At 47.5% G+C, this 12,113-nt stretch overlaps 6 protein-coding genes across 6 annotated transcripts; 4 read left to right on the top strand and 2 right to left on the bottom strand.

Annotated features, from left to right (window-relative positions):
* Positions 1–37: 37 nt before the first annotated feature.
* On the top strand, positions 38–394 carry EDB91DRAFT_1017800 (uncharacterized protein; the record flags this gene model as incomplete). The annotated part of the gene is made up of 2 exons (XM_041312516.1): positions 38–95; positions 153–394. Coding segments are annotated over 2 exons (300 nt in total), but the record flags the coding sequence as incomplete, so codon positions are not given.
* Positions 395–3,794: 3,400 nt separating this feature from the next.
* On the top strand, positions 3,795–4,997 carry EDB91DRAFT_1090489 (uncharacterized protein; the record flags this gene model as incomplete). The annotated part of the gene is made up of 6 exons (XM_041316643.1): positions 3,795–3,917; positions 4,015–4,227; positions 4,281–4,332; positions 4,462–4,653; positions 4,719–4,906; positions 4,941–4,997. The coding sequence occupies 6 exons, from the start codon at positions 3,795–3,797 to the stop codon at positions 4,995–4,997; spliced, it is 825 nt and encodes a 274-aa protein (XP_041168337.1).
* A 3,729-nt stretch (positions 4,998–8,726) lies between these two features.
* EDB91DRAFT_1341584 (uncharacterized protein) lies at positions 8,727–9,260 on the bottom strand (the record flags this gene model as incomplete). The annotated part of the gene is made up of 1 exon (XM_041325737.1): positions 8,727–9,260. One exon carries the CDS (start codon positions 9,258–9,260, stop codon positions 8,727–8,729), a length of 534 nt encoding a protein of 177 aa, XP_041168336.1.
* Positions 9,261–10,039: 779 nt separating this feature from the next.
* Positions 10,040–10,831, bottom strand: EDB91DRAFT_1067204 (uncharacterized protein; the record flags this gene model as incomplete). The annotated part of the gene is made up of 2 exons (XM_041314831.1): positions 10,040–10,655; positions 10,707–10,831. The coding sequence occupies 2 exons, from the start codon at positions 10,829–10,831 to the stop codon at positions 10,040–10,042; spliced, it is 741 nt and encodes a 246-aa protein (XP_041168335.1).
* An 812-nt stretch (positions 10,832–11,643) lies between these two features.
* On the top strand, positions 11,644–11,898 carry EDB91DRAFT_1067206 (uncharacterized protein; the record flags this gene model as incomplete). Its single annotated transcript, XM_041314832.1, has 1 exon — positions 11,644–11,898. The coding sequence occupies one exon, from the start codon at positions 11,644–11,646 to the stop codon at positions 11,896–11,898; it is 255 nt and encodes an 84-aa protein (XP_041168334.1).
* Positions 11,899–11,906: 8 nt separating this feature from the next.
* Positions 11,907–12,113, top strand: EDB91DRAFT_1015995 (uncharacterized protein; the record flags this gene model as incomplete). Its single annotated transcript, XM_041312487.1, has 1 exon — positions 11,907–12,113. A coding segment is annotated over one exon (207 nt), but the record flags the coding sequence as incomplete, so codon positions are not given.

The raw sequence follows: 12,113 nt of genomic DNA, 5'->3' as shown, positions 1-12,113 counted from the left end.
GATCCCAATGCACGTGGTCAGAGGACATGACTCTTCATGGTTCTGGTCCTTGGATGTTCAGGGCGACACATCAGGCAATGACTGGATGACAGAATGTGATTGTCTGCTGTATCCGGTGTATCAGGATGTCCGGTCTCACATATTCTCAATAGTTTATCGGGTGAATTGGCTCCGGACGAAAGCACTGCGTGATCGTTGGAATGAGGAGGTTATTCTTGTCAAACATGAAATGCAGTGGTCCATTAATTTCTTTAACCACAAAGCCAAGCAATGGCTCAGTCACATGGACACCGCGACTTCTGCAGGGCTCACCGGACATACATGTTATGCTGCCCGACAATCTCACATATATCACCAACTAGCAGGACATGCAGAGGATACTTTCCGGAAGATGATAGGTCAGCCAGAACTACCGGTTTGATGGTTCATGGTACCGGTCGGATAGTTCATGGTACCGGTCAGATAGTTCATGCCACCGGTCAGATGGTTCATGGTACCGGTCGGATGGTTCATGCCATCGGTCGGATGGTTCATGGTACCGGGCGGGTGGTTCATGTTACCGGTTGGATATATAGTTCATGGTGCCGGGTGGATAGTTCTTGGTACCGGTTGGACAGTTCTTGGTACCGGTTGAATCTTTCATAACACCGGTTAGGTAATATGAAATTATGGTTGACACATGTAAATAATTCTGAGTGTCAGTCTCACTACAGCCTCACATTCCCTCCATGAACAATACTGTACAGTGGCTCAAAAAACTGTCCACATGTTTTCACATTTTTCACTATCTATGATATTGTGTGAGAATATACAAACACCTCAAGGACATGCTGGTACATATTGTAGCACCACTTCAGGGCTTTCAATTGAGCACTATGGCGTGGGAATTGGTTGAGATATGGTGAGATATGAGGCTTCCAAAATGATGACTCATGCGGACAGTTTTTTGACTCAAGTATTTTACAGTGATAATCAGGTATTCTAGTACATTGTGTGACCTCCCTTGGCTTTAATTACTGCCTCTATCCTTCTAGGCATACTCTTAAACTATATCTAACTATATAAACCAGAATGTTCATGTGTCATGATCATAATCACCATGAAAGCCATCTCCTCTGCTCAAAGGGATAATATCCTCTCTTTGTCCTATTCTGGCCTCTCTGCTCATCAAATTTCCTCTAGAACTGAGTATGCAAGTCTACTTGGCCAATTTATCAAAGAAAGCCACCTGGACAAGGAAAACTCTTGTGGAGGATGTCCACCTCTACTAATAAGAGGGCTATCATTCAACATATCACTACAGGAAAGGCTGATAATGCTGTCCAAGCCACCCATTATATCAATTCCACCATCACCACCACTGTCTCTTCACAAACTGTGAGGGATGTTCTCAAGGCAGCTCTCAAGGCAGTAACAAAGAAGAAATGCCTCTTCTCTCTATCAAACATAGGCAGAGAAGACTACCTTTGGCTTGGCCCATCAAAACTGGACTGTAGAGGACTGGAAGCATGTTATATGGTCAGATGAGACCAAAATCAATAGGATTGGGTCAGATGGGAAGGTATATGTATGGAAAAAGAAGGGAGATTTCTAACAGACAGAGAGGTTGTGAGACTGTCAAATTTGGAGGAGGTTCTCTAATGGTATGGGCTGTATGGATGGAATGGTGTGGGTATGCTTGCTGAAGTTGAGGGGAGGATGGATGCTGAGCAGTATGTGGACATTCTAAATGACCACTTGCTGCCTAGCATAGCTGAATCAGGGATTGATGAAGAAGACATCATTTTCCAACAGGCTAATGATCCCAAGCACACATCTAGGAGAGCCAGAAAATGGTTTGAAGAACATAATATCAATGTTCTTGACTGACCAGACAGTCCCCTGATGTCAATGTCATTGAACATCTCTGGGGAACACTCAAGAAGAAGCTTCAAGCCTGAAACCCCCCTAAAGGAGTATGGAGCTATGGGAGAGAGTAGCAGTGGAATGGGAAGGATTGCAACAGAATATTGCCAGAAATTGATTGAGAGTATGCCTAGAAGGATAGAGGCAGTAATTAAAGCCAAGGGAGGTCACACAAGTACTAGAATACCTGATTATCACTGTAAAATACTTGAGTCAAAAAACTGTCCACATGAGTCATCATTTTGGAAGCCTCATATCTCAACCATATCTCACCACTTCCCACGCCATAGTGCTCAATTGAAAGCCCTGAAGTGGTGCTACAATATGGTACCAGCATGTCCTTGAGTTTTTGTATATTCTCACACAATATCATAGATAGTGAAAAATGTGAAAACATGTGGACAGTTTTTTGAGCCACTGTAACTCTCATCCCCCCTGACCAAGTCATCATTGCTGCTAAGGGCAATCAAATCACTGCTGGGGATATCTCTCGCCCTTATCTGCGCCTTATTCTATGCCAATTCCCGGTTGTTGGCCATGCGCCTCTATGTTGACAAGAGTTTTGCCACTGACATGCCTGGCTATGCAACAAATTTTTACATCTTGATGAAATGGGAGATGGAGGTAGCTATCCGGCAATGCTGATATTCCCTTGCACTCATCTTCTACACTGTCATACAGACCTTTGTAACTCCATTCATCAATATATCATTTATCACCCAGTTGTCCGCTGTCATTCCCCACCTTCTCAAGGGGGTGCTTGCAATCATGACCGCACTGTCATGAATGTTACCAACTGCATCTAAATTTCGATTATCAAACCCTAAGTCACCTTATCCGATAAGATTAGATTAGATAGATCCCTGATAAGATAAGATGGATAACTGATTAACGATCACTATCTTTACATCACATCTATACTACATCAACATCATCCATCTATATCCGTAACCATACGAACTCATCATATCCTTAGAAGTCCTACGATTAGGCAATGGGTTACATCATAAGCATCTACAACACTCTACACGCCTCTATGATCGAACCATAACCGAGAGTCCTTTACGAGCTATCTCTCGAAGAGTCATCATCCCTTCACATCGCACACCTTCACTTCTCATGACATGTTAAGAGTTACCTCTGTCATTCACCGAACCCCTTACATTAGACCCTCCGCACAGTCACAGCTAGAACCCTGAACCCCTATCACAGAAAGCATCGCTCATAGAGAAGCATGTTCATTACCGAAGACCCTGGAGAACCCTTAGATCCGATCATACCCGATACATCTCCAGATCCTATCTAGATCCTCAGATCTAGATCCAAGATCCTATCTCTTATCGAGATCCTTAATTACCGCTCGAGACTTCTTGTCACAGAACTCTCTCACACCCTTCTTAATCTCCGTTCACCCTGAATAGAAGCAGCCCCTGAGAACCCTGCTTAATTACCGATACCCTAACCCCTATGAACCCTTACCCTTTTCACCTTGTAGTTGATTGGTTGATAAGACGCCCTATACCCTAGTGCAATGTTATGACCGTATATATTTATCACAAACCTTTCATACTCAGCTATCTCCGCTTAGAGAGTAGTATATAGTTTAGGTCGTAGTCAGTAGTACTCCTTAGACTTAACCTCCTCGTTTCTACGTCATCGTAGGGCCTAGACGTTCCCTCTCAATACTACCCTTGCTTTATCCTCTTCAGACTGAGTCCTGTGGTGTGATCCATACTCCAGACACCTACTAGTTAGGTTAAGGGACGCTGGTCATAACACGCACACACATTGGTGGACCACGACCGGATGTTGATGCTATCCTGCAGGATATCAAGGCATTGCGCCTCTCTGTTGATTCCAATGCATGCGATGACTATGACATTGCTCATATGCCGGACTACTTCAATGACTGGTGGAAGGAAAGTCTCGGTTCTTGCCGGGTGTCCGATATGTTGCCAAAGTCATCCATCAAAGATGTGATGGATTTGGTTGAATTTCACTGTTCACAACTCGTAAGTCCCTCAGATCATGTTAATCTTTGCCGGATGCTCACAACATCCAAAATAGCCGGATCATGTAAGGTCCGGCATGCTCCCATATATTCTTCAGGGTCCGGATCCGCTGCCAGATACAACCGGTTCAACATCTCTTGTGCAGTGCCACAAGACGCCAATTGGGAGAGAGTTGCTGGATATGTTACAGGGAAGGATGAACAATTTTAGAAGCTCAAGTGATAGGTTGGCTGGATTGGTTGGGCCGATTGATGAACTCACAAGGGCTGTCGCATCCTCACAGGCACTCATTGACCGGTTGAACACAGATGTCAGTGCATAGTGCATCCTGGGTGCAGTCAAGGACAACCTGACATCTTCCAGCATCTGGTCAATATGTTATACTATTATATGTTACTGTCATATTCACTGCAATGTAAATGAGAAGCACCGGTTTTTGTCTTTGCAATCAGGCCGTGTGAATGTGAAACTATTTTCTCTAACTGCTATCTCTCCGGCTATCATTCAACAGTGGTGTTTTTCCATCACTCATTTGGTTTTCCAGACATGGTCGCAATCCCACTAGACTGGGCTTTGTATCAGACCTACCTTGCTGGTGAATTGGTTCATGAGATTTTCATGTCCACAATTCATCAACGACCGGCAAAAAACATGAACCTTGGACTCTTGGATATTGACACTTGCATTGCATTAGAGCATCTTGCCAATGTGATGGCCTCTGCATACTCCAATGCCGGTAGGTATGCCGGTCCATCACCACATTCCAGTCAACTCACCACCATACAGTTCATCTCAAAATAGACATGGTCAGATACAATGATGCCCTGGACAAAGATGAATCCGGTCGAAGTGCAAAACGAGAGCAGACCCTCTTCGACAGATTCCCCCCCGAACAGGAGCATTTCTTGACAACACCAGCCGTCATCGTCGATTCCGGAGGTAGAATCATTGTCTGGTATTTGCCTGGAGCTATGGCTGCTATGATGATGGTCAGTCTTCCATTGATCTTCATTTGAATTTCAGCTCAGCCGGACATACATAACAGCAAGATATGCATGGTGCAACGCATTCCATGAATGATTTATTGAAGCACAGCATAACAACTGGTAGGACTGTTGAATGGAGGACCCATCGGTCTAACTTTCATCCAAGTCCGGATGGCAAGATTACGCCCGGTTGCATCAATATATCCCCTGCATGGTTTCAGCAAGGAAGAGAGGTACGTCCGGTCCATATATATGTCATGAATGTTACCAGCTGCATGCATCTAAATTTCGATTATCAAACCCTAAGTCACCTTATCCGATAAGATTAGATTAGATAGATCCCTGATAAGATAAGATGGATAACCGATTAACGATCACTATCTTTACATCACATCTATACTACATCGACGTCATCCATCTATATCCGTAACCCTAGATATACGAACTCATCACATCCTTAGAAGTCCTACGATTAGGCAACGGGTTATATCATAAGCATCTACATGCCTCTATGATCAACCATAACCGAGAGTCCTTTACGAGTTATCTCTCGAAGAGTTATCATATCCCTTCACATCGCACACCTTCACTTCTCATGACATGTTAAGAGTTACCTCTGTCATTCACCGAACCCCTTACATTAGAACCTGTTGCACAGTCACAGCTAGAACCCTGAACCCCTATCACAGAAGCATCGCTCATAGAGAAGCGTGTTCATTACCGAAGACCCTGGAGAACCCTTGGAACCGATCGTACCCGATACATCTCCAGATCCTATCTAGATCCACAGATCTAGATCCAAGATCATATCTCTTATCGAGATCCTTAATTACCGCTCGAGACTTCTTGTCACAGAACTCTCTCACACCCTTCTTAATCTCCGTCTACCCTGAATAGAAGCAGTCCCTGAGAACCCTGCTTAATCACCGATACCCTTGACCCCTATGAACCCTCTACCCCTTTCCTTCTTGTAGTTGATTGGTTGATAAGACGCCCTATACCCTAGGTGCAATGTTATGACCGTATATAGTTATATCACAACCTTTCATACTCAGATAGCTCTGCCCCAATAGTAGTATATAGTCTAGGTCGTAGTCAGTAGTACTCCTTAGACTTAACCTCCTCGTTTCTACGTTATTGTAGGGCCTAGACGTTCCCTCTCAAATCCATCTTGCTTTACCCTCTTCAGACTGAGTCCTGTGGTGTGATCCATACTCCAGACACCTACTAGTTAGGTTAAGGGACGTCCGGTCTCCATATATATTGAAGTCGCCGGTTTGAAGTATTCTAGAAAACATGGTTTTCCAAAGCTTGACCCGGAAGATGGGTTTTCGCCCAAGGTATCCGCTGCACTGAAAGGTGATGTCGGTCGGAACATTACAACCTCCCTTCAAGGTCCGGTATACTAGTTTCGGCTGCACTTCGAGTCATGCACCCTGATCTTTATTGGGCCGGAATGGAAACCCAAGTCAGGCTGGGCGAATGGGCAACCCGATATCATTTGCATGAGATGTACCATCATCTACAACACTGGACATCCATATTCAATGTTGTGTCGGTCATATGCAATCGCCGGACACCGCCTCATAGAGACCCAAAGTGCCGACCGGCGGCATTTGATATCATGACAACCGCTGGTGTTTATCAGCCGGTTATCATGGATTTTATGAACCTCGGAATCAAATTTCTATACAACTCCGGCTCAATGTTGGCTTCATCATGTCGCCTGGTGAGACATTACATGAATGTTGAAGAAGGCAACCGGATTGTCACTGCGTGGTACATGCGAGACAGCATTCACAACTTTGTCGGGACTCCAAGCACAGAGTATGCAAAATATAGCAATGTAAAATTCAGCGACCCAGTGGAGATGGAATGGGTTTGAGGACTCTGGGTCAACAGACTGTAGATATTTAGACAAGTGATGTCATTCAAAGATATATTTCCGGTAGATCTTGTGTTGCTATACAATGGATCCCCCGGTTGTTCTATGATGGATATGCCAGTTACTGTATGGATGTACCGAATATGGTTTTTGCATGCATGCACCGGTCTCCATTGCACCCCACAGTACCGGCCCACCCGCCTCCATTGCACCCCATAACGCCAGCCCACCCATCTGCATTGCACCCGGTAGCCCCGGCCCACTGGTCTTGATTTCACCTGGTTGACCAGCCCACCCGTCTCCACTGCACCCCATAACCCTGGCTCGATTTCACCTCGTTTACCAGCCCACCCGTCTCTATTGCACACCGCAATGCTGGCTCACCCGTCCTGATTTCACCTGGTCAACCGGCCTACCCATCTCTACTGCACCCCGTAGCCCCGGCCCACCTGTCTTGATTTCACCTGGTTGACCGGCCCACCCGTCTCCACTGCACCCCATAGCCCCGGCCCACCCGGCTCAATTTCACCTCCTTTACCGGCCCACCCGTCTTGATTTCACCTGGTTGACCAGCCCACCCGTCCTGATTTCACCTGGTCCACCGGCCCACCCGTCTCCACTGCACCCCATAGCCCCGGCCCACCCGGCTCAATTTCACCTCCTTTACCGGCCCACCCGTCTTGATTTCACCTGGTTGACCAGCCCACCCGTCCTGATTTCACCTGGTCCACCGGCCCACCCGTCTCCACTGCACCCCATAGCCCCGGCCCACCCGGCTCAATTTCACCTCCTTTACCGGCCCACCCGTCTTGATTTCACCTGTTCTACCGGCCCACCCGTCTGCACTGCACCCCGTAACCCCGGCCCACCCGGCTCGATTTCACCTCGTTTACCGGCCCACCCGTCTCCATTGCACCCCGTAACACCGGCCCACCCATCTCAATTTCACCTCATTTACCGGCCTACCCGTCTCCACTGCACCCTGTAACACCGGCCCCCTCGTCTACATTACATTTCATCTTCCGGCCCACCCGTCTCCATTGCACCCTGTAACACCGGCCCACCCATCTCCATTGCACCCCATACGGCCGGCCCACCCGTCTCAATTTCACCTCATTCACCGGCCTACCCGTCTCCACTGCACCCCGTAACACCGGCCCCCTCATCTACATTACATTTCATCTTCCGGCCCACCCGTCTCCATTGCACCCCGTAACACCGGCCCACCCGTCTCAATTTCACCCCATTTACCGGCCTACCCGTCTCCACTGCACCCTGTAACACCGGCCCCCTCGTCTACATTACATTTCATCTTCCGGCCCACCCGTCTCCATTGCACCCTGTAACACCGGCCCACCCATCTCCATTGCACCCCATACGGCCGGCCCACCCGTCTCAATTTCACCTCATTCACCGGCCTACCTGTCTCCACTGCACCCCGTAACACCGGCCCCCTCGTCTACATTACATTTCATCTTCCGGCCCACCCGTCTCCATTGCACCCTGTAACACCGGCCCACCCATCTCCATTGCACCCCATACGGCTGGCCCACCCGTCTCCATTGCACCCTATTCCCCGGCCTCCTCGTCTCCATTGCACCCCATATGGCTGGCCCACTCGTCTCCATTGCACCCCATTCCCCGGCCCCCTCGTCTCCATTGCATCTCATCTACCGGCCCCCTCGTCTCCATTGTGCCTTATTTACCGGCCCACTCGCTATCACACACTGGATTCACCACCATTCATAATCACCTATATAGTACATTGCTATACTACCATGTATACTATATACCCCCGGCCCATCCGTTTGCCTCGGATACACCACACCCTCGGCCCACTCGTCTATCACGGTACAATTATTGCCACCGGCCCACACCGGATGGCTCGTCTCTATCGGTACATTGTCACGCCCGGCTGCCCGTCTCAGACGGGTGAATTCACTGAAGGGGCTCCTCGTCTAGCACAGCGTCAAGGGATGCAACCGCCTGCTCCATGTTTTCCATGCCATCAGTAGCCTCAGTATCAACATCCACTGAGACATCTCCCTCCTCCGCCCCCTCTCCATCGGACTCCTGGGGTGTCGGTTCCAAGTTCTCCTTCTGGTCTTGGTGAATATCTACATCATCTTTGGGACGCTGCATGCGAGACACGAAGGTGGCTACCTCCACCCTCGGAGTAGACTGCGCAGCGACTGTGTGGGAAGAAAGAAGATAGGGAATTTCACTGGGCTTGTCGTACAACAGTTGTCGCACCGAAGAGACTCGAGTAGGTTGGGGCGTCATCTTGTGGACTAAGTGGACTAGATCACTCGCGGCATTGCAGTTATCGAACGCAAGAACAGCTCGCAGGTAGCCATCTAATGGAGGGATTGCTCTGCCTGACAAGAGTGCAAGATGCTGGACTACGTCGTCCACGAGCTTTCGGTAGTATGCAGGGCGCCAAGGCGGAGGATGTATGTGCAGATGAAGCATGATCGAGTTTACTTTGCGCTTGATTATGAGGTTCCTTGTGTTGTGAGCGACTGTTAGAATAAATTATAAGGAGTTGTTGAATTATGAAGGGCTTAAGTAGACGCACCAAGGCAAAGATTCCTGCAACTGTGGATGTGTAGGGTGAGTGGATCGTTGTGCACGGGTAGGTAAACTAGACCTACAGCTGGAATATGAAAATACTGCGAAGTACCGGTGTAACATATGTATGTGCAAGCCAGAGAAAATCTACTAAATCGTGAGCATTAGACAGTTTGCGAAGTGTGCAGGGACTCTACCGGTGCTATGGTGTAACACCTGCACATTTATTATTTGCGCGTTCCGCACCTTGCGCGGTGCGCGTTTTCGTCAAAAATTGCGCGGTGCGTGTTTCCCACTCCCAATTTTCTTAATCAAATCTGCGTGTTGTCTTTGTATCAGCTGATTGTTTCTACAGCTAGCAGGCCAAGCCACTATATCACACTTAGCGATGATATCTACAAGCACAACACAGACGAGTAAGTCCGTTTCCCACTCCCAATTTTCTTAATCAAATCTGCGCGTTGTCTTTGTATCAGCTGATTGTTTCTACAGCTAGCAGGCCAAGCCACTATATCACGCTTAGGAATGAGTCTCTATTCCGGCTTCCGTTCATTGTGAGTGATGGACATATATTCTACAGTACATGTATTGACGCTGAGTCCTTCAAGCTGCTACAAATATGACGAGACCATGCCAAAGTCCTTGTAAACCAGTACACAATAGTAGCTACTAGCAAGATGTTAGGGCTCAAATACCAGTTTCTCTAACAGAAATTGGCAGGCCTCGGTAATAAAGTGTTCTGCGTGACGGAATGCTGCACCCTCATCGAGAATTTTGAACATAAGATCTTTACAGCCCTCGCTGACACGGCCAAACGACATATCCTTGAAGCGTTTGACGGCATCGCCGTATGGTTGAGGGTTCCTACCATCGAGAAGAAAACGGCCCATACCATTCCACCATGTAGCGTGCCAATCCTCGCTGCAACCGGCCGGGTCATCGCAATCATTCGAGTGCATCAATATTCTTGGTTCCTCCGCAGCCACAATTCGACGATGGTGATCAAGGGCAGCTTGAACATAAACCACATTTAGAAAGACCTCATTGCCCATCAGCTCCCGGTGTGCATGGGTGATCTCGGTAATGGGAGTTTCTGCGAGTTGCTGAAAAGCAAATGGGAAGAGTGAACGGACGTGATATTTGATAGCCAGGTTTATTAGTTGAGCTGGGTGGAAGCGGAAACGTGCCGCAAACACACGGGAAACAATAAATTCTCGTGCATGACAACATTGGTACATGTTGCAGAAATGGAGGAATTTTGTAAGCTTGTTGAGTGTATATGAGCCGGCACGTATCCTAGTACAGATTGTCAAGTGGCTACATAGAAGAATAAGGGCATCAACATACCTTCTGAAGGTAAGCTCGAGAAACAACTCAAAGGCGTCCCGGGATATTCCTTCGAGGTGAATGGGCTTGTCATCGCTCATGCCGTCCAGCTCTATTTGACCGCTGTTCTGTGTAGCAGCAAACATGTCACGAAAGACGTTGGAAGCCGAAGATAAAATTGAACTGCAGAGCTTGTACAGTATGTTCTCAACCTGCCGGCACAAAATATTTCAAGTTGTGAGTCCAAAATGAAGAATAAATTAGTAAAACACACCTGGAAGATATGGCTTGACACATGAAAGTAGTAAATAGGGTGTCGAGTTGCCTTTGACATATTGACGATTCGAAAGGATGTACAAGAACCAAAGATCAGCTATGAAATAATTAGAACCGTATGTTTGCGACTGTTGTTTGCCTCATCCTCACGCGCACACTTTGCTTATGTCGTTTTGGTCATCAATGGTCATCAAACGCTACAGGTGGCTACACCATATTCAAGTCAATCTATTGTGATGCCTGCCACTACCAACTGCTTTGCCCCCAATTTCCGTCTCGCATGCTAAATCAGAATCCGTGGTCTGCAAATATTCGCACTGCCCACGATACTTGTCAGATATTACCGACGCGCCCATCGTATTCTTAGTCAAGAAGATGCCGACCCCAATCCAGCTCACATTTCATATAGATGCTGTATCAGGGGATGGCTATCCCATTGCTTGAAGCCCTCGCACTGCGACCCTCAGGACATGAGATGCAAGATTGGCTCTCTCATACAGCACATTTGCTGGGAGATCTCTTCGTGCTTTTGTCGTCATTTCAGTACAATATGCAGAATCGGTAATCCATCTCTGATATGTATTTTGCATCATTGATTGTGCAACAGCATGGACTGAAAATGTCGTGTTTCCGGAACCAGTGGGCCTTGTTGCACACAGGGCGTCCAGGGCGTCCAAAAAAAATGATCGATGTTGGATTCCTCACCGAAGCAGTCTCGACTTCCCGACAAATCAAACTTACTGAGCTTTCTGAAATGCTCGGAGTCCACAGGAACACATTACGACGTTATATGAAGCGCTATGGAGTTGAAAGAAAATACTCGAACCTTACTAACATCGACCTTGATCTTCTCATCACCGAGTTCAAGAAAAAGCGGCCTGATTCAGGTATAAGGTGCATCATTGGTTTTCTCCGCAGGCATGGACTGCGAGTGTAGCATCGACTGATTCAGGTATAAGGTACATCATTGGTTTTCTCCGCAGGCATGGACTGCGAGTGCAGCATCGACGGGTGGTAGAATCGCTCCGCAGAGTCGACAGATTAGGTCAGGTGTTGCGCGACCGACGGGTCAAACGTCGGCGTAAGTATCATGTTAAGCGGCCTAATGCATTGTGGCACATCGATGGGCACCATAAATTAATTCGCTGGGGG

This window comes from Suillus paluster (genome assembly GCF_016628075.1).
Source record: "Suillus paluster strain FC165 chromosome Unknown EDB91scaffold_627, whole genome shotgun sequence".
In the NCBI taxonomy this organism is placed as follows: domain Eukaryota; kingdom Fungi; phylum Basidiomycota; class Agaricomycetes; order Boletales; family Suillaceae; genus Suillus; species Suillus paluster.
The sequence above is the reverse complement of the archived record's forward strand: the minus strand, read 5'-3'. Positions and strand labels throughout refer to the sequence as shown.